We start from the raw sequence: 25149 nt of genomic DNA, 5'->3' as shown, positions 1-25149 counted from the left end.
ATGGAGATTGCATCCTACTGCAGGTGTAAGTAACGGCAGAGGAAGTCAACTATGCTTCCCCCTCTGTGTTTTTCTTCCTTTTCCTGTATCTCCTTCATGCTCTTTCCTCTCCCACTCACTCACACTGGTAACAAGTACAGGTACAGTTGAGAGGCAAAAGATACATCTTTCACAACCTTTGTTTCATCAGCTGTCAACCAAGAAGACTCACACACTTAATTTGTCTTCCATACACACATTTTGAGATTTGATGTCAGAAGTGAATTTAAGAGCAGCCTGACTCCAAACGTCTGTTATCCCCCAGACTGAGCCAGTTGATCAGACGACTTCAACGGACCAGAAGCTCATTCCGCAGTCTGTGGAGGATTGAAAGATTTGTAGACTGTGAGTGTAATTAGACCGTAGGCTATGTGTTCAGAACACAGACTGAAATAAATACATGCAGCCATCTAAATATTGCCCGGAAACTCCGCCAGCCAGAAGGGTTTTGCTAGGGATCGGTACTATAAGAGGATGACCTGGAAAACTAAAGATCTGACGTTCCAGCTTTGAACTGCATTCATCACACTTGTATTGTTGTATAGTCTCTCCAGTGTCACCTTTAAGCTATATTGCTTCGTCCTTTACAACGGCTGTCACGACTACAGGTGTATTGGCCTGTTCTTTTCTTGGGATTGCCCAATGCTGATGCTTTCATTTATACACCTGCAAATTCACGAGTCAACTGAGTCAAGTCGATTACCATTTACATAGTTGTAGTTATGATTGTTACACATGAGAAACTAGGGAATTCTATGGACAAAAAATTGTAAGACTCGTGTCCTCGCCCTAGCTTGTCCAGTTCCATCAGTTTTGGAAGGTTTGTTTTGTACTGCAGGCGGCTTCCTGTGGCTTTGAGACTAACCAAGGCAGACTGAGAGAGGCTTATTAAACTCAAACGCAGCAGATCCATTCTTAGGGCCACGACCAGGGGAAATGCACATCCATCCACAAATAGATTTCTAAATGTAGATCATCTAGATTCTAGATGTATGAAATGCAGACATGAAGATCCACTGCACTGGATTGTTTCCTGAAGGGAGAATTAATTTAACAATAATAAGGACTGACATTTTCATACTTCATGACTCCCCTCTCTGTGTATGAGCTTAGAATAGGCTTCATGTACATTTACTGTGCAATGACTCGATGTTGTCTCTGAGTAGGGGTTGTAGTTGACACTTGTACATGACATCTGTAAGTACTTCTGGAAAAAATTGAATCAAATTGTAAATATAGTTGTATTTTTCACATACTTTCTGTACAATATGAATTTATCTTAATGTAAAAAATGCATACCTTATAAGTCTGCTTGGTAAGCCATAAACGTCCACTGTAAACAAATAACCAGCTGGAGATCTAATGATCTGCCTATTTACTGTAGAAGGCTGAAAAGGGCATTTCGATAAACAAGTATGACAGTAGAGGATCTCTACTGTGTGGAGTTTGGTGGCAGAAGGTCCTCAATGCTGCACCGGGCTGCTAAATCACTCAGCCAGACCGTGATCATGATTTGTCATTAACAAGCAAAACATTCCTTGAGAAGAATGTCTCTACAACAAGAATCGAGAGGAATTTATGGGTGTATCACACCAGGAATAAAACAAAATCTGTGAAATGAACAGCATGTGCCCTACGGTCTAAATGTCAGACAGACAAGTAAAAGAGCAATGACTTTGAGAGGCTGCCGAGATGGGGTCAGAGGGAAGGGGATGGGGGTGGAAGGTTGCTGATGTACAGCTTCACCTCAAATAATAGCATTTTTATTGAGAGTGCTCATCAACAGTGCATAACCTTGGCTGGCCTGGCTAGTGCAAAGCTGTGGTGTAAGTGATGGTCCTCTGCCAGGCTCTGACCATTAGGACTCATTAGATCCCATTGATAGCCCTGATGCACTGATAGGTACTCTGAAAAGAGGCCGCCAAGGAAAAGGTCAGCGTATGGATTTTGATTTGACCTCACCAACCTTTCCTTGATTGGCAGCATCTGTCATCCTTTTGGTTAATTTCATGGTGATTGACTGCTGGAGAGAACAGACTGGTAATAACCGTTGCAGGCTGTCTCATTGACCTCACACATCCAAATGGAATCTGTGTCTGCCAGCCATAATGGCACATTGTCCTTTGTGCACCTGTGATCTATGGCTTGAATGCAGAGGCCATGGTTCTATCAGTATGCCTAACAGGTATCAACCGCATTTCCTTGTCTGTCTGCACCTTTACCAATCTACCTCTCTGGATAAATTCATCAGCCTGCCCTGGACACTCTTGTAACGATACTGTACCTTCCTTATTTATACTGGGAATATGAAAACGACATATATATCTGCCTACTTGCACAAAACATTATGATACTAGGATTATTATACCAGGGATTGGCATTCTAGAGACAGGTTGAGATATCTCATCCAGGGCCTGAGGCAGGAGTCTGGTGTGACTGGTGAGAAAACAAACTTTCCACCAGCACAACCTCATGCCACTGTCTGTATTACTGTATACTGAACAAGACCCAGGGTTGTGTGTTCTCAAGCAATGGCACAGTGTTGTTTGTCTGAATAATACCTTATTGTAAATGTATGAAGTGTCTTGACGCAAAGCAGGAGTGTGAGGTGGACATCTGCATGAGGTATGAGTACCTGGATAATACATGTGTTCTTTAAACAGCATACAGGTTGGATTAGAATTAATCAAACTGCTTTAGTCTGAAAACAAACTGAAATAATCTTTGTTATGAGTATGGATAGGATCATCCAGGTAGCCATCCAGCACGTTGTAAACATTTCTAACTATCAAACGTTCCTTTGGGAAGAAGGTGTTTGGGAAAAAGTGTAAACCAAAATTAACAATTCATCTTTACTCACTCCAGCTATGAACCAAACAGCAAACACAAATGTAGTATAGCTGGAGATGGGAAGGATGCTCTGGGGAAGATGGGCCTTGTGGCATGGTGGCCTGACTGCCTAATGGTCTTGCTGTCTGGCTATCTGGCTGCCTGGTTGCCTGATTATGTAACAGACAGACTTGTTTGCGTGTACCCTCTGAGTGCACATTAGCTTCTGGAGAACGGGAGGGCTTTAAGACACCCTGCCTTTCCCTCCCTTCTTGGGCTCTGCCACACTGCATTAATGTCTTCATTCACAGTCACTGATAATTGGCCTACATTAATGGGTTTGTTTGTTTGCCTTCTATTGTAGAATTGCACATCAGAGAGCTACAGTGTGCAATAGGCCCACTTCTCTCCGACACTCAAGCCTGGTAGTGGATGAGAACTTACAAATAGTTCATCAGAGACAGAACATATAAAAATGGAGGCCATACCATTTTACATTTACATTTAGCAGACGCTCTTATCCGGAGTAACTTACAGTAAGTACAGGGACATTCTCCCTGAGGCAAGTAGGGTTGAAGTGCCTTGCCCAAGGACACAACGTCATTTGGCTCGAACCAACAACCTTCTGATTAATAGCCCGACTCCCTAACCGGTCAGCCATCTGACCCACATATTATCCATATGTTTAGTCCACATACAACAATAATCTGCAAATGGTTACAAATGTTCATTTATAGACAAAGGAAAAGAACAATGATAGAAAAATGTTAAAATAACACATTAGCAAAACTGAAGACTGTGTTATTCAGTTGACATTGGTAACCTGGCCATCAAGCATCTGTACATACTGCACTTCCTTTTACACCACCTGTTCATGCAATGAATGGAAAACCTTGTGATGGCAGTGCTTCTGAAGATGAAATACCCCAGATACTGGGGAAATATGGAACATTGATATGAAACTTCTCCACCACAGTGTGTGTTGTTCAAATATCATATTTTAGAAAGGAAATAAATGTATGAAATACTTTTAAATGACCTGAATACACAATACAATGTTTTGGTAGGGTTAGAATTTAAATGAAGCATGACCATGTGTATAATGGGTAGTAAAATCATAACCTAATGGGACTGGAGAACCTTGAAGACTGCACAGTTAAGTAGGCTGTGGTATGTGTAAAATTCAATTACCGACCTGCTGTGGAAGAACTTTGGGTGGGCCATGCTGATTGGAGAAGGCAGCAGCCAGGTGGTAAGCCCACAGGCAGTATCTAACACCCACCACCATGCCCTGGGCCAAGGTCTCTGCCACCTATAGCTCTCCTTGCAGGACATGGTCACTCATAACACACTCTCAGCACACTAAGAGCATTTGCCTCACTGCACTTAGGTCAATAAGGAAGTGAATGTACATTGTTGGGTACTTTCCTCTATAATTCATATCCTAGTTCCGGAAATAGCAACATTCTGATTTTCACCAGGGCACACAAAAATTGAATTGTGGCATTTTGGAATAATGTTCATGGAGGTAATACAACATGGTAGTTGTAAAATACTATGTCAAACATCACGAACAAATGGTATGATGTGTGTGGAGGGTTCATATATTGAGTTTCAATCATTAGGACTACTTCTAGTGGTGCTGTTGGCTCATCAGAAACAGCCTGTGCAATTGCAGAAGTATGCCAATGGCTATGGTGAGAATGAAGTGGAAGTAAACACGAGGGCTTTCTGGTCGGGAAGGGCTCACCCAGGCAAGCATCTGCATGAGCAGAGCGCCATACTTCCTACATGTGACCAAGATTCAGAGCCTTAAGGAGCTGCCCTGCCGTCTGCCTCGGTGCAGTTACACAACCAGCCCTGCTGCACCTCTCTGGAGGCACAGCCATCTCCAGAATATCTGACTAAAGCATATTCTGACAAGTGGGGATCATTTATGTTGTTCATAATCTAAAGTGTCTTTTGTCTTCCTGTGTATCAGTGTGTCTGTCCAACTGTTACTAATTACACTCTGAGGACCAGTCCAGACCACAGCTATACTGATGGAGAAAGAGATTTTTATGTAATCTACAGAGAATTATTAAACATCTTAAAAAGGCAGAAATGCTGGTTGGTAAGATGGGTTTTAACTGGTCTTGGAGCACAGTTAACAAACAACAACTATGTGTTCATCTTTAAGGGAATTATTGGAGGTAAGCTCATGAAATTGCAGTTGGATTTCCTTGTGTCAATGAAACAACCAAACTAGTGTTTCCAGCTTCCTGGTCCTCCCCACTCCCACAGTGGTCAACTCTGAGTGGCAGGCCTGCTAATGGGTCCTGACAAAGGACAACCAGCCTCAGATGAGCAGAGCAGCCGTGGGACCAACAGATGGCTGACACATTCAAGATTCACTTCATCTCTGTCTGCAGATCTAGGACGATTCCAAGTAGTTCTGGTAGAGCAGTGCTATTCTGAGACCATGCATGATTTTGGCAATGTGTGTCACCAAAACTTGATACTGGCACCAACTCTGTCATGATTGAGTTGTCCGGAGTTCTAGAATAACTCAGAGAGAGGAACAGATTCTTCCCTCTGATCTGGAACACATTTGATTCAGGTGCTTGTATTAAGCACTCATTAATAGATAATAAAGCCTTACTAATATTTTGAACACTTACATAGTCTTATTAAGCACACATTAATAGTTATTAAGACTATGTAAGTGTTAACTATATTAGTAAGGGCTAGGGTTCATTTTATTGCATGAGACAACTGTTGGGTAATTAAATAGGTAATAAGGCCCACTGTAAAATGTTTTTTAACATAAACGAGTCTTAATAAGACTTACTAACTTACTAAAAAGCCTTACTAAAGCCTTCTTACCTTTTAACTAAGTCATAAAAAGTTCCTGGATTTAAAATGTTACCAATTGTTTAAGCAGTATAGCATTTTTGAATGTGTATTTGCTCATTCGTTTTCATTTGGCCACTCCATCCACCCTGAACATGTAATATGACAACAAAAGTAATTAGGGGACTGTTAAAATCCCGGAAACAGCTTCTAAAACAAGCTTGTTTAATATATATTGTTTAATGGGACTCCTGGCGGAATCATCCCACATAAAGCTCTTATAGTGGGGAGAACCACATTGACAAAAAAGCTACATCCTCATCCTCCAGGTCTCAGGGTGTGTAATAGGATCAGCTTGAATGATGCCTTCATGCCTTCATTACTGTCAGGCTTGCAGAACACACAGTAGGAATTTCGCTCAAAGATAGGGACGATAAACTGCAAAGGAAAGGTTAGAAGAAATGCCTTTCTGCTGATCATGAGTTTGCTATACTAACGGACAGTTAGCAAGAACCGGCCTGGTTAAACTGGTTTTAGCAAACGTCATCCTCTATGAAATGTGTGTGACTGAGGGGAAAGTGTGTGGGGATGAGGAAGGGGGGGGAGGTGGAGGAAGGAGGGGGGGTCTCCAGCAGAGCTGCCAAGCTGCTCAGCTTCCTGAGAGCAGCAACACAGTCGTCCCTGATTGAAGGTCCAACAGCCGTTGCCTTAGCTACCAGAATAATGCTGATTCAGTTTACTTCAAAAGTGTCACAGTTTTTTCATTTGTCTACGTTAAAGAGAGACACATTAAGAGGCATAACTGAAGGTGTCACATGTGTGTCCTGGGGTCCGTGGAACAGGATGTATACTGAACACAAACTGCCCTGTTGTACGAGGTTTCAACCAGACAAGAGCTTGGCACTGTCAAAGCACACCAACAATACAGCCAGTGTTATCAAACTCTAGCATGTACGTTGATGCAAATCTATTCAAAATGGGTCGTAAAGATAATTCACTGATAGGTGGCTAAAGTTTGCACTGAATCCATTTATTGTAAAAAAAGGATTGGCATATATATATATTGACGCAAATACAGTACATCATAGAGTTTAAACGATAATGTTAAGAATCTGACTTTGAGCTCATATCTATCGTATGAATAGCTAATTTAGAGGACAGTTTGTTTAACTAGCTGCCTCAGTGTAGCAAACGATTTATGAGAGAATGGATCTGAGAGAGAGCAGATAACAACAGGATGAAGTAATAGATAAATCTCCTATGAGAAGGAGCAAGAGGGCTGACAGGACCAGATTAGAGCTTGTGCCTTTCAAACAAATTGGGTGCTCAGAGGGGCATATTGCCTGTGTGCTAGAACATGTTTTATAGCCCAGCTATATAACCACAGGGACACAGACTACTGGCACAAGTCACATGATATAGTGACACAAGCTCAAATAAGCTCAGATAATGGGATCGTCAGTGAATTGTAACTGTAAATTGAGCATAATATGGATTACATAGGTTTATATGAACCTACACAGTAATTTGTGGAGCAGACAAGGTTACCTGTCTACACTAATTAACCCATCCAAGAACTGTATTGAATAGAAGAATGCACAATATTTATATACCCTTGTTGATTGTCAGATCGTGAGACAGACAAAGAGATAAAAAAGCATCAGTGAACAACTATGTATATGATAACTTGGTACAGCAAATTATGAGGCTGGGAAAACAAGCCCTGACAGTGGTTTGGTAAGGACTGGTTTACCTAGCAAAGCCATGTTAGGAAAGGATAGATGTGTTTTTTCTATATTCTGATATAGGCACAGTCACTGAGAAAGGCCAGTCTCATCACACATTACATGATCCCAGCTTAGGCATCTTGATCTTTGCTTTATGTGTGAATTGAAGGCTAATACATTTATTTGTATTCTTTTAGAATAAATAATAAAGAAGACCGTGCAATAAAGGCATTGTCAGATTATTGCCTACAATAAAAAACACCAAAATATTATTCAACCTTGGTGTTTCACATCATCAGCTCCTGCACTGACAAGTAAGAAAAGTTCTATATTACATTTCAGCAATGGTTCTTTTGACTTACCAAAACCACATACCCTTCAGAAATGTAAATTGGTGTTCATTAACCTCTGCACTAACAGACATGTGAAAATACAATTTCAGGTTTAAATAAAAATCAAACTGTCATTTAATCCTTTAGAATGTTCAGTAAAATTGGGTGTAGTCTGCATATAGAACTATCCACTTCATAAGGGCAATCTCCATCTCATTCCCATGAGAACAATGTAGGTCACCATTACATCTTCAGCCATCTGGTTTCTGTCACTTAAACCCTCTCTACCACCAAATGTCACAAGGTAGAAAGGAAAAGCAACGGGACTAACACCCAATACATTTCTATTGCCAAGAGACAATTTTATTGACACATTTCTGCACTTTTCCCAAATTGTGCTATCTCCTGGAAATAAATAAGTAAAACTGAGATACATTTACACTTTAAAGTCTTTGAGAAACAAGTTGTCGCTGAACAGTAAATCTGATCAAAATAGGTTATTGTTAAATGTTGTTATTCTTGAGGGCGTGAATGCGTCTACTTTCATCTCTGTGGAGTAGCAAACAAGTTCATACGATGATGCTAAATCTAGGATGCTTTGTGGTTGTTGCGATTTCCCTGTCCAAGGTCCTGAAATCTGCCTTCCTTTCCTAAGGACATGCCACGTGACATTCATTGCCTGCCTGGCTCAGCACGGAGCTCACTGTTTTTTCTGAAGATGTCGTGAAAATTGAACGAACCACCTCGCACACAGTTTCTTTCCCTTTCTTTGTTTGTAGATTGAACTAAAGACGTATTTTTTCTCTGTTTTTATTCAACGAATGTGGACTTGTTGGAAACCACAACAAGCTTTTCAGACTCTGGGATGACAGTCATGCATTCTTCAATATGTTGTCCTCTTTTTTACTTCATGCCAATACGGTGAATGCGTCGGCAGAGCGGGCTACTGGTGGTCCGCAAAAGTCCTTCTCTGTTAGGACGGGGCTTAGAAGGATGTAAGGACCAGCTACCTTTTTTCAACCAAAGTCTCCTGATCAAAATGCAGAAAGGAATACGTCTCAATGATGGCCATGTTACCTTCCTTGGTCTTTTGGCAAAGAAGGATGGCACGAGGCGAGGCTGTTTGAGCAAAAAGAGCTCTGACAATACAAAATGGCACACAAAGTGGTTTGCTTTATTACAAAATATGCTGTTCTATTTTGAGAGCGAGTCAAGCTCTCGACCCGCGGGATTATACCTGTTGGAGGGGTGCTTATGTGATAGGGCGCCGTCACCAAAATCCTCACTATCAGCCAAAGAGTGTTTAGAAAAGCAGGTAAGAAAAACACACGTAGGCGCGCACACACACACACGAGCGGACACACACACATACAAAGTTCATTACATTGTTCATTAATTTAAAATGAACAGTGTGAATTATAAATTAAAGGTATAGTTGGGGAATGCGCAATAATCGATGCTGCACCCGATCTTCAGAAGTGCAAACAATTCAATTCAGTCTCTTTTAAACACCTTGCATTTTTAAATTGTTGTGCTGTCATTTTTCAGACTTATTTTTACTGTCTTCATGCATCCATTTGAATGATTGATTTTTTTTGAGTTAAATTAAGGACTCCCTTATCAACACCTTATTGGATTCTGTGTCTTGGCTTGTGTAATGATGATTGCAATAAATATCATAGCTTTTCCTGGTTAAGATAGCTATTTCTTAGCATCATCCTATTTGCATTAAGTTATATTTTTCGAATGTTTGACCAATCATGCAATTAATTGAATAATGTTTTGCATGTTCAGAGTGATATATTTACTTATAAATATGTCAGCTAGTTTATTGTCATTGTTTATACTCTTTGGAAGATCCTCTTTAATAAAATTGTATGCGCAAAATAAGACGATCGCTTCACAGAGTCGCCATCTTGCGGGAAACAGGAGTAAGTACTGTTTGACGTACAGCATCGATTTAACTCTCACTCTGATATTAATAGCATCATATCTTGGCAACTGCGTTTTTCTTTGCAAACAGTGAAGTCAATATCCAACATAAAGCTTTCATTGGTAATTGAATCAGATTTATACATGATTTTTGTTAGTGTAGGCTATTATTCCCAATTAATAGTGGTGACTAATAATCCACAAGGAAGACAAGGATCAGTAGATTGGCATAGGATCAAGCTATGTCTTGCCAAGATGATCTGAAATCAACAAAACAATTTGTTGCTAGTCTTGTTTATATAAATATCACAGTTCAACTGTCCTCCGGTAACTGTTCTCATTATCAATTCAATGTTTCAATGTTTCAATGATTCAATGTTTTATTCCATGGATCAAGATTAGCTAAAGATTAAAACTGACTACTGTAGCTAGGGTATACCTGCCTGCCAGTCCATGATCGTTAACCTTTTGCCTTTATAATTTTAGACTACCAGCTGTGCAGTGATGCTGTTTTTTCAATTACAGGTAGCTATTGGTTTGTCGAGATTAGACAGGTAGAAAATAGATAGAGATTGATTCTCAGCTCACAGTTTTCCACAGGCTCTCTCCTTGTCTGAAAATGTCTGCAGTCCAAAGCTAGTCTGGGTCCTTCCTGTGAGCAGCTGCCCCTGTGCTGACAAAGCACTGGGCCTTGGACGGGGTAATGTTTATCACTACCAGTTTCTGCCAGAAAGGAATGAAAACCGCTCCTATCAGAAACATGCTAAATGTATATTGTTGCATCCCTCCTTTTATTGCATAGTACTGCATTACACTTGAACTCTGAGTGCCTTGAGAGAGGAAATTGTGTCACTCTGAACAGTAGGCCATGTTTTGCCTCTAGAATACCTCAATTTTGCTCATCTATACTTTTGTAAATGCTGCCTTTTGCAGTATAATTCAACACACATGATCCACTAGGGTCCAAACCATTCTGACTTAGCAAGCACACATATTTTCTAGAGAAATGCTCTATAATTAATAATAAAAATACAAATGTTTTTTAGCCCATGGTTCCTATGGCAACCCACATTAGAAGCTAAAAGAATGATGAGGATTGGGTGCAGTGACTGTGGAAAACTGCTTTGTGATGTGCCTCTATTAAACCAACCAACCAACCAACTATCTGTGCTAAATTTGTCCTGAGCACCAGTCTATCTGGGAGTGGTCAGAACCCATTTATAGAAAGCACAGTCATCTCTCTTTGGGGTACAGTGTATATCCAACGGCTTTAGATGGCTCTATTCATAGACACAGTCAGCAGTGAGGGAGGAATGAATGGCTGATGTCTTTCTGCTGTGTTCTTTTTTTATGTGAGTGAGTCTGTGACATCCAGGGACAAAAGGCATAATAGAACAATAAGACATTTTATTTATCCTTCACACAGTTTACTGTATACTTGCCGCTTATTGTTTTACCTAAAACATAGGCCATTAGATGAAACTTAATTCACAAGGAGCACATGTTCACGGATATTCACGTCTTCTTGCACTTTCTTGAGGATGTATGACATAGTTTCACCAATCCTCTGTTGTCGATTTGGAGTGCTCATTTAGGGCACTTAACAAAGAATTGCATGACTCCATAATAGTGTAGCATGAAACAAATAGATGAGTTGTATTTATAAGGTTTCTTAAACTAAAGAAACAAGTGTGCATCTGTCACCAAGTGCATGATTCAGCTGTAAACAAAGCATGAAGCAGGGTGTTAAACATATCTTTACCCTCCATGCTCTTAAAAGCTGATAAAAGGAAACTTCAACAGCGACAAGCAAACTCGCTCAGCTAGCAGGAATAGATTTTCTTTGAAGGAAAGATGAATACCTAATGAATGTGAAGATGGAGGTATTCATACATTTATAATTATGGTGCAGGTTTACACAGCTAGAACCTGTTAAACATGGAGGATTTGCAGGCTACAGATGAGAGTCAGGAAAGGCATTTGTAACTGTAGTCATGGTTTACATGGGTAAGATGAGATGTGAATGTTCTTTTGATGGTTCTTACTTCAAGTATTTAAAGTCATTGCTATTCAGACAGTATGGTAACATGTTTGTACATTGAAAAGTGAGAGAAATTGAAGTGGTTTGGCTTTGTTGACATTTTTATACTTTTTAGTAAAAAAAGTGTGTAAAAAAGATTTTTTGTGTATTATTTTTTACTTAAAGATTGATCACAGTAAAAAAGCTGTTGGGTGACTGTGATTGGGGAATTTAGCAAGGAGAAGACACTGGCATGCTTATCTACAGTAAAGGGGAGTGAGACCAGCGCAAAGAGCTTATCCATTTGCACTGAGTCGAGTTGCTAGGTAACAGGTAGTGCACAGTTATGTAATTGGTCATGCCTCCAGTCTCCTCCTTGCCTCATGGGAACCAAAGCCTTGCTAGGCAGGGGGAGGCTTCCCTCAGCACGCCTCATCGATCGCCTGAGTGGGTAAGGAAGATGTGGGTTTCCCAAGCTCTTTGTGGTTCTAACTCCCCTGTCTTGAGAGCAAAAAGGAAAAGATGCTAACATTTCTAAAGAACATGACTAGGTGGTTTCCGAATAATGACATGTGACGTTCCAAACTTAGCCAGTTTTGTGTTCTTGCAGTCAAAATGTGGGCTCTCATTTAGAACACTGACAAAAATGAACAGTCAATGATACTCTTTTAGGATGAGGAGTTACTCGTCTACGCTTTTCACCCGGTTCTTTTTGTGTTTCAGTACTATTTCACTGTCAGTTTCACCCATGAGAACCAGAAAGCCCTGGAGCTTCGTACAGAGGATGTAAAGGACTGTGATGAATGGGTGGCTGCAATAACACATGCAAGGTAACCACCATGTAGCTGAACATCAGCTTTCCACATTTTTATCAGAGACATTTTATTGTCTCATTTTAATAGAGACATTTGACATTTTTATTTGAACAAGATATGTTGAACATTAAAGACCTTCAACCCAAGCATAAATTAACGGTTTCCGAAATGAAACATGGTTCTTTGACATTAACAACATCATGCATGAGCTCAGAGCATGCAGGTTACATGGATTGTGCATTTGTGGTTGGTACAGAGTACAATACTTTTTAAGTCCATGACCGCTGTGTCCGTGAATGTGTCCACAGTTACAGGAACTTGGCTACTGAGCATGAGGCGCTCATGCAGAAGTATTTACATTTACTTCAGATTGTTGAGACAGAGAAAACGGTTGCTAAGCAACTTCGACAACAGATAGAGGATGGAGAAATAGAAGTGGAACGCCTGAAATCAGAGGTAATATTTTAAATTGAATGTGGTTTCATTATTAATGTTTTCAACTCAACAGCGATTGACTATTTTCAGTACAATGCATAGTATTTCTAGGATTGTGCCATCTCTGATTGAACCAAAATAGCAAAAGACAGTGTTTCTTTGTGTATATGAATTCATCTTACCTGTACCAAAGAACAGTGTGATTTAGAGGAGGAAAAGGAGTGTCCTTCTGTCTCTCAAGTAGATATCTGTTGGCCCATTAGGCTCCATGGTGCATCGCCTCTAATAAACAACCCATCTAATACAGCTATGTTCCCTCCTGTATTCTACACATCAAATAGTCATTCATTTTAATCTGCAAATGTGAGGCTTGGAATGAAATAGTGTGCTGAATATGCATGAATAGGTCTGTATTATATATATTGTCCCCCTTCCCCTTCTACAAAACCAAACAATAAACTCTTTTAGTTTCTACAAAGAAAATTGAGACACTTAGCATCAGATGAGCACCCAGTTTTTCAGTGCTACAGGTTTATTGTACAAGATGATTCTGCACATAGCAATTTTCCCTAGTAAACCCAATAAGTGCTGATTCGGAGATGTTAGCCAAATGAACAGTGTTACTGTTGCCACCAACATGGCTCTGATGTCAACTCTGATAAGCTATAATCCTGCTTGATTTAGTCACTTTGTTAGCATGCTGGAAAGTGAGAAGGAAGTTTGGAGGTGCTTGTGAGTGTGTGAGAATTAGTATCCTGTGGATGTGTCCCTTGCAGATTAACGGGCTACTCAAAGACAATGAGAAGGTCCAGTCCAGCCCTACAGCAGCACCCATAGACAACGACTCGGAAATTCAGAAGATCAAAAAAGTAAAACCCAATACTTATATTTGAATTATATAACTCGATATATCATATATATATACATCATAATCAAATTATAATCTGTGTTTTCCCAAAAAGAAACATCCCTATTAAATGAATCAGCAACTCCCAACCATTTTGATACCTGTGGCTCTCTAGGTGCAGAGCTTCCTGCGAGGGTGGATCTGCAGAAGGAAATGGAAGACCATCATCCAGGACTATATCCGCTCTCCGCACGCTGAGAGCATGAGGAAGAGGAACCAGGTGGTGTTCAGCATGCTGGAGGCGGAGGCCGAGTACGTCCAGCAGCTCCACATCCTGGTCAACAACTTCCTGCGGCCGCTGCGCATGGCCGCCAGCTCCAAGAAGCCTCCCATCACCCATGATGACGTCAGCAGTATCTTCCTTAACAGGTGTGTGGGCAGTTTGTGAACACTCTGCTCTTCTCTCTGGGCTCTCACTGTGGTATCTGGAGAGTGGTGGGGGCTCACTTTGTTATTGACCACTCTACGCACTGTACTGTTCATAAACACAGTTTGCAATGTGAGCTTCTAATTGTTTTTTGTAGATTTTCTGATGTTCTGTTGCAATCTAATCGTTCTTCTCATGATGTTGAATCGTTCATATTGAGATTGCACTCGATGATTGTTCCATTTTCATTATTGTTTCCGTTTTTTATTTCAGTGAAACAATCATGTTTCTGCATCAGATATTCTATCAGGGGCTAAAAGCAAGAATAGCAAGCTGGCCAACGTTAGTTTTAGGTAAGCATATTTGTATTTCCTTCACTTGTCTGAATAAGAACATTCCCAACTATTATCAGCTCTTTTCAAGACCATAGCTCGACTAGGCTGGTATCTGTGTATTTGTATTGTCCCTTCTCTCAACAGCTGACCTGTTTGACATCCTGCTACCCATGCTAAACATCTACCAGGAGTTTGTGCGTAACCACCAGTACAGCCTTCAAATCCTGGCCCACTGCAAACAGAACAGAGACTTTGATAAACTGCTAAAGCAGTATGAAGCCAAGCCTGACTGTGAAGAGAGGACCCTGGAGACCTTTCTCACCTACCCCATGTTCCAGGTGGGCCCATTATGCTTGTAGTTGCCTGTCTCACTAGCTGGCCATCCATCTCTCACGCTAGCTGTAACCACCCAGCACAGACATGAGGCTCCTTCGATGATTAGCAACACAGCAGCCATTTGTCTCACATGCCTTTTGCTCAGAACATCTCTGTAGTGTTTTCCATAACCACATAAAGTGGTTGTTTGTGAAGCCCAGGATTTCATAATGGCTCTTTTCTGGCAAGCAATGCAGTTTTAGCACAGTCGGCTCCATCGGGGCTTTCTTTGGGCTCTGCTGTGTTGGTTATAAATTTTTGCTGATGACTGTAAATGTGAAGAACTCCCCACTGATATGCTTCTGTGTATGTGTGTATATTGTACGTATGTACTGTGTCTGTATTCTTGTGTCTTTGTGTGTTTTTGTGGGTGTCTGAAAAGCTCCAAAGCTTGCAAGCTTGATTGTCCCGTATGTATATTATTGTACAATATTTTACTTACCTGTCTGTACTCTTTCCCCGTGACTCTAGATCCCCCGTTATATCCTGACTCTCCATGAGCTTCTGGCCCATACACCCCATGAGCATGTGGAGAGAAACAGTCTGAATTATGCCAAATCAAAGCTGGAGGAACTATCCAGGTATCAGCCCAGCCATGTTCACATGAATGCAATATACAGTATAAAACATATCAGTTGAGCAAGTTTGGAATGGTAGGCACGCACTGCAACATCCAAAACGCATCTGTCTATAAAAACAAACTTTTAAATACACTCCTTAAAAACAACCTTTTTTCACCTGTCTAGAATAATGCATGATGAGGTGAGCGAGACAGAAAACATCAGGAAGAACCTGGCAATTGAACGGATGATCGTAGAGGGTTGTGAAATTCTCCTTGACACCAGCCAGACGTTTGTGAGACAAGGTAAGCCATCAACGTGGTCTCCGACCTCAGGGAGACTCTCCTCAAAGCACCCCAGTTTTTAGATAAGGGTAGGATTACATTGGTGGATTTGCCACCTCTCACCTGTCATACCGCCAGATCCTATTGTCCCCACAACTTCAAACCTTCTCTGAAACACCAGAGAGGAAATACTTAACCAAAGGGTTGGGCTATTTAATCCTGTTTGCCTCTAAAGAACAGCATGTACTCAAAGTGGGCTGGCTCTGTAATTTCCAAGTGTAATTAGACTCTTATGAGGCGACTCCATGATGAGTCAGGGATTGGAAATGTCACTTGTCCCCCCACGGCTTTGACAGACATTTCGATGCACCTGCACCTCTTACTCTGCATACTTGTCCAAGACTCATTCATGTCTCCGTTAAATCTCCTCTCCTCTCCACCCCACCCCCCCACCCCACCCCCATCACTCTGCTACTTTTCCCTCCTTTCTTGCAGGGTCTCTCATCCAGGTACCTATGAGCGAGAAGGGTAAGATCACCCGTGGGCGACTCGGCTCTCTGTCTCTGAAGAAAGAGGGGGAGAGGCAGTGCTTCCTCTTCTCAAAGCATTTAATCATCTGCACTAGAGGCTCCGGGGGAAAGTTGCACCTCACTAAGGTGGGCCTGAGCTGCTGGGCTAGCTACAGGAGGTTCTTTTCAACACTTGGATAAGCTAACCGGAATCCCCAGAGCTACTGTTAGTGGATTCAATCTCAGGGGATGAAAGAGCCAGAAATGTTTGTTTTATCAATTGCTGTGACCACTTTCTCACTCTCTTACAGACACACACACACTCACTCATTTGGTAGCTAATGAGACACACTGTAGTTATTCCAGTTTTATGCTATTCTAATGAGTACATTCCCAGCTGAAGTGTACTCTATGTTCTTCTCAGAATGGAGTGGTCTCTCTTATTGACTGTACTCTCATGGAGGACCCTGAGGGGACAGATGATGAGGGTAAGTACCTTGTTGTTTCGTTATTGGAATACAGTAGGTCACTGAAATACGTGTGTGACTACTGCATAATATATTACCCCTAATCTAACACACGGATATTGCAGCTAGATTTCTTCAAGTGCAGTCTGACTCTGATTGAATCGGATAAATTGTATGTTTGTGCCTTCGTGTTTTTTCTTCCCTTGACAGCTAAGTCAGACAAGAATGGTCAGGACATGGAGCACCTGGACTTCAAGGTGGTGGTGGAGCCCAAAGACAGTCAGTCTTTTACAGTCATCTTGGTGGCCTCCTCAAGGCAGGAGAAATCTGCCTGGACCAGTGACATCAGCCAGGTGTGTCTGATTGCCTTCATCTCATATTTAGCAGTGAGATTTAGGACTTGGAAGTCGACAGCACTGGCCTGGCTAAAAACTCCCTAATCCTCTGTACCTGTGTCTTGTACGTAGTGCATTGACAACATTCGCTGCAACGGGCTAATGATGAATGCCTTTGAGGAGAACTCCAAAGTCACTGTTCCACAGATGATAAAGTGAGTATGACGTTTGTGTGACTTGGATGTATGTAATGTGTGTGTGTGTGTGCAGGGGTACGTGTTTGTGTATGTGGCCTTATGTGTGCCTAGACATCTGGCAACAGCGCGCTTCTCCCTCTAACAGACCTACGTCGTTTTGTTTTTTGTTTGTTTTTGCGCAGGTCAGACGCCAGCCTGTACTGCGACGACGTGGACATCCGCTTCAGTAAGATGATGAACTCCTGCAAGGTGTTGCAGATCCGCTATGCCAGCGTGGAACGCCTGCTGGAGAGGCTGACAGACCTGCGCTTCCTCTCCATCGACTTCCTCAACACCTTCCTGCACTCTTACCGCGTGTTCACCGGCGCTGACGTGGTGCTGGACAAACTCATCACCATCTACCGCAAACCCATCAGCGCCATCCCAGCACGGTCAGCACACTCCAGCCGCCCCACCGGGGCTCTTTTACTAGATCTATGGCGATCCTTTTCATACATATTTTCAGACGTTGTAGCTCTAGCTGTTTATGGGGTGTAAAACTCTTGTCACGAGCATTGTCCTCTGCCACGCAGTGAGGGATGTAGCTAGTTACTGTGTGGCTGATGCTAACAGCCCCTGACAGGCCTCACAGCCTTTAGCCTCCTGCTGGTTGGTTCTGCTCTTGTCTACTGCTGATACCCTCCCAGCTTCGCTTTCACAGCCCACAGCATCCACCATTCACTGGGACTGTGTGTGTGTATATCTGTGTGTGTGTGTGTGTCTGTCTGTGTGTGCGTGTGTGTGTGTGCAAAAGAGAGAGAGAGAGTGAGAGGGAGCGAGTGGGGGAAAGACAGTAAAGGTGAGGTGAGGAGAATTGTGCAGAGGTCACGTCAGTGAGTATGTCAGCTTGGTGTGTTTTCCATGGGAGAAGGCAGTAATTGGGCCCAGACTCTCCCTCCTGTCTCCGAGCGTATCCGCAGGGCTCTGTTGGTGTCACCTTAGCAACGGGTCTCCATGCCGCAGGACCCTCCCTTTCCCTCATCTGTGGACGCTCCCTCATCTATAGGATGAAATATTGATGCTGCGTGACATATTACTGTGGATCTGACCACCACAACCACCTCTCCAGGCGAGAAGAGAGAGCCCAGGTCCAAGGCTCAGATCAGGGGGAACTCCCCATGCCCAAGCCTTGCAGCACACTCTCCTGTAGAGCCTGACATGTCTCTGTAGGCCACCTCCACGCGGCTGCTTGTGTCAGCAGCGAGGCTGCGTGCTGTGTTGTCACTTGCTGGGCTATTTATGGAAAGGCGTGAGGTTGTCAGGAGGGTGGCACTGAGTGGGAGAGATTTACCACAACATTATAGTCTGTCATATCAAGCAAAGACAAGACGGGCTGTGAACACACAGTGTCTTATCTCCATGTCACTGACAACGACTACATTGAAATGTATTTGTCTACCTCTGTCGCAGGTCTCTGGAGTTGTTCTTTGCCAGCAGTCAGAACAACAAACTCCTGTACGGAGAGCCCCCCAAGTCCCCCAGGGCAAGCCGTAAGTTCTCTTCCCCCCCTCCCCTTGCCCTCGCCAAGACCTCGTCAGCGTCACCCAACCGCCGGCGCAAGCTCTCCCTCAACATCCCCATCATCACCGGTGGAAAGGCCCTGGACCTGGCAGCCCTCAGCTGCTCCTCAAACGGCTATGCAAGCATGTACTCCTCCATGTCACCCTTCAGTAAGACCACCCTAGACATCAACAAGCTCTATGTCACCAGCCCCGTCACCAGCAAGATCCCTGACGAGGGAGAGGGCCAGGCAGACAAGACCGAGGAGATCTCAGGTATATTAGCTGTTGATGGATGGACATGGGAAACCTCTGACCAGGCACTGACATAAAGTCCAAAATGTAAACAAAAAAAAGCTCAAGATTGTTTCTTCGCCATGGAGGCCTCAGGTTTGCACCAGTGTTCTAAATGTTCCGCTAACTGACCTTTGTACCCTGGTTGTAGATCTCTCAGTGCGCGAGGAGAGTGACAATGACCAAAACCGGAATGATGACGCAGATCCGGAAACGTCTCCCATCAAGTCACCAACCACCCCAAAAAATGTCAAATGCAAAAACTCTTCAGGTACATTGTGTCCCAGACTGCGTTGTCATGATTCATAGTCATTTTATTGTCAGATTCTGGAACAATATGCTGGCTACCCATCTGCATCCCTTTTCTAGGACAAAACATGCACTGTATTTATCAATGATACTCTTTTCAGTCTCTCCTAATCTGAGTTCTGAAGACCGCTCAACAATACCTATATTGCCCTGCAGTCTACTACATGCTGTGTGACTTAATTTGTATTTGTATTAATTTGTATTTATTTATTACTATGTAAGCACATACACACATGATTACATTATGTTATAGTGCCAATGTCATTTTAAATTGCATACTCCAGGAAGTATTTGTTTCAAAAAGGCTGATATTGCCAAGCCAAAGCAAGGCATGTTAAGGAAACTTGTGCCATAGAAACTACAGTATGAGTGCAATTTCCTTTTCCGCCCCCAGTGACAACGTTGTTTCATCAAGTCTTTGGAGCTTCTTATCTGAGCTGTAACATCTCCAAAGACAGCATCTATAATCTCATACACTGCATATAATGCTTTTTGCTTTCTTAAATCATTTAGTCTTCCAAAAATGATATGTGATTTAAATTGTTTGTTTACTGACGTTGTTCAACATGTAATATCTCTAGGTTGTCAGTATTTCCAAAGGGGCGGTAGAGAATCAGTTGATGGCCCCATTATTCTTATATTGATGTATATAGCATACACATCTTGAATATCAAAGCCACATGTAGGGTCTTCATATTCTCTGGAATAGTGTTTAGTAGGAAGCTACTACCCCCTGCTGGACGCATCAGATAGGGAAACAAAGCCTAGATACCCACACGATTAATTAGAGTGACATATAGGCTTATATAATCTGGTATAAAACTTCATTCACACGCAGCACAGTATTTTGAACATTGTCTTTGATCTCTTTGAATGGATCAGATCATCTGCCTTTGTACCTGCTACCATTGGAGTAACTTGTAGCAGGCCCATGAAAACCACAAACATTTGCATAGACTGACTGAGGAAACAGTTGTTAAATTAGACCTTTGCAAAAAGGGAAGCATCTCTTTTTCGTTTCCTCCTTCCTTTCTTTCACACTGTAAACCCCTTGTATCGACCCTTTGACATGAACCAAGTGTGACACTTTGGGACTGTGTCTCCCTGTAGAGTTCTCACTTTTCTCATACAACAATGGCATGGTGATGTCATCCAATCGGGAGCTGGACAACAGCCGCAGTGCCCTGTCAGCAGCCTCCGCCTTTGCCATCGCCACTGCAGGAGCCAATGAGGGCACCCCTACCAAGGAGAAGTACAGACGCATGTCCCTGGCCAGTTCAGGTACAAGTTTTGAAGGATTGTCCTTGAATTGTATATAGCGGGTTATAAGTTATCCCTTACTTCTCAACATGAGAAATGTTTGAAATGCGTGAGAAATTCAAGGTGATGCGTGAGAGTGTGAGAAATGGCTGAAATGCGTGAGTCTCGCGCCGAATGTGTTAGACTTGAAAGCCCTTGATCTGTTGTGGATACAATTCAAGACAAGTTATTTTCAACAGCTACCATACAGTAGGGGAACAAACAGACATTCACCTCATCTGCATGCAAAAGGAATTATATTCTTTCCAAATGTAATTTTATAAATTATCATTGTATGGTGCAATTTATTGTGGATGGTTCAATTTTCTGTTTCTGCAGGGTTCCCAACAGACCAGAGAAATGGGGACAAAGAGTTTGTCATCAGGAGAGCAGCAACCAACAGAGTCCTCAATGTTCTGAGGCACTGGGTGTCCAAGCACTCACAGGTATAACTCTTAAGGCCCGTTCACACCAAAGACGATGACGAGAAATAAACGATGTAGATATAGTTTAAAGAATTGTTGAGTCTACAACAATAATGATAGCTATATAGCAGAATTATATCGTTGGGATCACTATCAAATTATTTTTTTCCAGCACTCAAACTTTTACACCTTTGCTACTATCACTTAAGCATCTCCTTGGTGGGATGCAATGTCTATAGTATTGTAACACATGCCACTCATGTCTTTGGTGGAATTTCTGTGTGCCTCTAGGACTTTGAGAGTAACAATGAACTGAGGTCAAAGGTCATTGCTTTCCTGGAGGAAGTGATGCATGATCCTGAGCTATTGACCCAGGAGAGAAAAGCTGCCGCCAACATCATCAGGTACCCACATTACAGTACCATCCTACAGAATAAGAATACATGTAAACACAGTTCAGCTCAACTCAAAAAGTAGACCTCATCTGCAGCACAGTAGTTGACAATGTGTTTACATTGCCTGGCAGAACACTCACGCAAGACGACCCTGGTGACAATCAGATCAGCCTAGAGGAGGTGATACAGTTGGTGAGTGTGACAACCCTTACTTGGCACTGATCTTTTAGGTACATTGAGCCTGTGAACCCGCTGTTAACATTCTTTATCCCCATTTAAAAGGATCTAGAAAATCAACTAGAAAGTTATTTGGCATATCCCACATCTGTGGTGAAATTTTTACAGTTAAGGTATGTGCCGTTTGGTGTGTCAGGCTCAGGGAGGCAAGGCAGAGCCGTTTGAGAACCATTCTGCCCTGGAGATAGCTGAGCAGCTCACTCTGATGGACCATCTGGTGTTCAAGGTCATCCCTTATGAGTGAGTGAAATGCCTGTTAACTCTACTCTCAGACAGTGCTATACCAGAAGTCTTGGCCCCACTGTTCTTATTAGGGTAGAGAAACCGTCTGTTGAGAGTTTGCCTGATTTTTGAACCTTCCAGAGAGTTCTTCGGTCAAGGCTGGATGAAGAACAACAAAAATGAGAAAACACCTTACATAATGAAAACAACAAAGCACTTCAACGATGTAGGTATCAACCAACCATCCTCATCTAACAACATTTACATTTAAATTTAGCAGACACTCTTATCCAGAGCGACTTACAGTAAGTACAGGGACATTCCCCCTGAGGCAAGTAGGGTGAAGTGCCTTGCCCAAGGACACAATATAGTTTGGCACGGTCAGGAATCAAACCTTGGCAACCTTCTGATTTTTGATTTGCTCTTAGCTGATGCTTAGTCAGTATGGCCCACCTGTCATCTTCTCTGAGACAGATCAGCAACCTCATAGCCACAGAGATCCTGCGCTGTGAAGATGTGAATACTCGGGTTGCGGTGATGGAGAAGTGGGTGGCGGTAGCAGACATCTGCCGCTGTCTCCATAACTACAACGCCGTGTTGGAAATCACCTCCTCCCTTAACCGCAGTTCTGTGTTCCGTCTCAAGAAGACTTGGCTCAAGGTGTCAAAGCAGGTGGGGCCCATATGTTTCTTGAGTATTACTCATGCCAAAGGTAAAAGTATAATTTTCTTCTAAAATGTCACAATCTATCCACTAGACTAAGACTGTGATTGACAAGCTACAGAAGCTGGTTTCATCAGAAGGGAGGTTCAAAAATCTGAGGGAGGCTTTGAAAAAGTGAGTGTTTCATGGTGGCTGATGTAGGTTATCTAACACCTCAGAAGAACACTTTTAGCTGGTTGTTACTGAATGCTTTTTTGTGTCCCTGCTGCCAGTTGTGACCCTCCGTGTGTGCCATACCTGGGGATGTACCTCACTGATTTGGCCTTTATTGAGGAAGGCACACCCAATTACACTGAAGACAACTTGGTGAACTTTTCCAAGATGAGGATGGTATGCTGTCTCTTTAATCAAGCAAAATATGATGCTGTGTGTTCTTGTTTTTGGAAATATGGTGATTATCTCTCTTTCTCTCTCTCTCACACTCTCTCTGTCTCTCTCTCTCTATCTCTCCCTCAATCACTACAGATTTCTCATATCATCAGAGAAATAAGACAGTTTCAGCAAACAGCATACAAGATCGATCATCAGCCAAAGGTACACATTTAATGTTTTTCATGACAGATACAATGTGCATTCGCATTCATAATTTAGACACAGAGAAACTAAGAAAGTGCAGTGAATGAAGTGCTTTGGAAGAGATAACTGTTATTGTGAATTTGCTAAAAGTGTCCATCTGTCCATGTTTAGGCAGCACAGTATTTACTGGATAACAGCTCGGTTCTGGATGAAGAAAGCCTGTATGAAGCCTCTCTAAGAATTGAGCCCAAAGTGCCCAACTAACGAGAATGACAGTGTCCCAAAGTCAACTTCTTAAATAAACTGTAAACTCCTATCATGTACAGTCAATACAGAACTGTTTATGTCATGACTTACATATTTTGCACTTATTTGTATATTTATTTTTTAGTGGTAACCAAGAAAATGTATTTGTCTTATATTTTGGAATATACTATTTTCCTCCAGACCATTTTATCAGGCTTCAATTATGACTGCGAGCATAAAAGTATTTTTCAGTAGTGCGTTTTTGTGATCAGTTACATTGATCTGCATTTCTTCATACTGTAGACTTTGAACTCTGTGAACACACATAAGGGTGGGGTCTAAATGTATATATATATATTACTAAAATATTATTTCTAAAAATTGATGTATTGTCTTTATCTGCCTCTTATGTAGCATTATAACACTGATTAATATTAAACCAGGTAAAAGATCACAAACAATTATTATCTCAACTAAGAATTTATATAACTTGTCCAGTCATGGTTCCCAGTCAAACCTGGTACACCTGAACACAGAACTTTTTTGATATCCACAAAGACATGAGTTGTCTTCACAGGTTGTGATCCACATGCAAAGTCCCTGGCTGTGGAATAATGCAATTTTGTAGATGATGAAACCTTTTTATGACATTTCAGACATCCAAACCTCTATTGTGCAAAACCAGTAAACCAATATTTCATAGGATATGCTCTCATTAATGTAATACCATGTCATATTGTAACATCCTAGTAATAAGATCATATTATATTTAAATACAAGGGTACTTCCAGTGTGACAGTGGTTAAGGAGGAACATTTGCTGCTTTTCTCAGAGCATGTAATGATTCATTTACATTTTGCAAATATGTTCTTTTGCTTTGATTTCAAAGTAAGTTGAGGACACACAAAGAAAAATAAATCACTCATATGTATCTATTTTCCAGGTTTGGTGATATTCATAAAGTACAAAGTTGTTCTGCGATTATGTCATAAAAAGGCAATCTGTGTCCTTTTTTCTGTTCCAGTGATTGTGGAACGTGACAGTTTATCACTCTTTTCAGTGCATTGTTGTTTAAAAATGAATGAGCCCGCCTGCAGCACTCTAAAGGTATTTTTGTAGTATAAGGGAGGACGAATACACTTTATAAGAACATGGGGACCTATTTTTTACTTTGCTGTTACTTCACCTAATTGATACTGTATGTGCTGTACATTTGTATATGCAGCCTAACATATTTCTTAATCTGGAATAATGTACACCTTAAAAATGCATTGTGCTTAAAATACATATACACAATGCAACAAAAAGGGACAAATTCAAAAGATGATTAAGAAGTTTATCCATGTGTTTAGCATTGATACTGTAATCCTGTCTATAGTCAGTTTTATAGCAGGAATATAGTATTGTAGTGCTTATTCTGTGAATATTTGTATGCATTTTTTTCATGTTCAGTCTAAAAACCTCTAAAGCTCATGTGGCAGGCATGCAACACTGTAAGAGTGTAAGAATACTAAAATACAATATATGCTTCATTCTGTATACACATTATGTGCACATATAAATGATAGTATACAAACGTTTTGCTGTTAGCAATATCCAGTGGTATGAGAATTATATTTCAACCCTTATGTTTATTTCAAAGGCTTAA

The 25149-nt window shown here is 41.6% G+C and overlaps 1 protein-coding gene across 1 annotated transcript; it reads left to right on the top strand.

Moving 5' to 3' along the window:
• The first annotated feature begins 8798 nt into the window (after positions 1 to 8798).
• Positions 8799 to 25137, top strand: LOC146258567 (ras-specific guanine nucleotide-releasing factor 1). The gene is made up of 27 exons (XM_084671916.1): positions 8799 to 9074; positions 12435 to 12541; positions 12835 to 12982; positions 13738 to 13830; positions 13984 to 14237; positions 14509 to 14588; positions 14715 to 14908; positions 15417 to 15526; positions 15692 to 15810; positions 16285 to 16445; positions 16723 to 16786; positions 16976 to 17118; positions 17233 to 17315; positions 17480 to 17728; positions 18747 to 19111; positions 19281 to 19400; positions 20549 to 20719; positions 21077 to 21183; positions 21454 to 21566; positions 21689 to 21749; positions 21931 to 22034; positions 22158 to 22242; positions 22491 to 22688; positions 22774 to 22853; positions 22952 to 23069; positions 23205 to 23273; positions 23427 to 25137. Exons 1-27 carry the CDS (start codon positions 8799 to 8801, stop codon positions 23517 to 23519), a joined length of 3765 nt encoding a protein of 1254 aa, XP_084528042.1. The 3' UTR covers positions 23520 to 25137.
• Positions 25138 to 25149: the final 12 nt, after the last annotated feature.

The sequence above is a fragment of the Hypomesus nipponensis genome, chromosome 14 (assembly GCF_054491055.1).
Source record: "Hypomesus nipponensis isolate SF chromosome 14, ASM5449105v1, whole genome shotgun sequence".
In the NCBI taxonomy this organism is placed as follows: Eukaryota; Metazoa; Chordata; class Actinopteri; order Osmeriformes; family Osmeridae; genus Hypomesus; species Hypomesus nipponensis.
This window is presented reverse-complemented; position numbering and strand designations above follow the sequence as displayed.

Coding starts and splice junctions, on each gene's coding strand:
- LOC146258567 (XM_084671916.1), top strand. CDS start 8,799: ATGCAGAAAGGAATACGTCTCAATGATGGCCATGTTACCTTCCTTGGT. Junction 12,542..12,834: donor GCTGCAATAACACATGCAAG/GTAACCACCATG, acceptor ATGTGTCCACAG/TTACAGGAACTTGGCTACTG. Junction 15,527..15,691: donor AAGCTGGAGGAACTATCCAG/GTATCAGCCCAG, acceptor TCACCTGTCTAG/AATAATGCATGATGAGGTGA.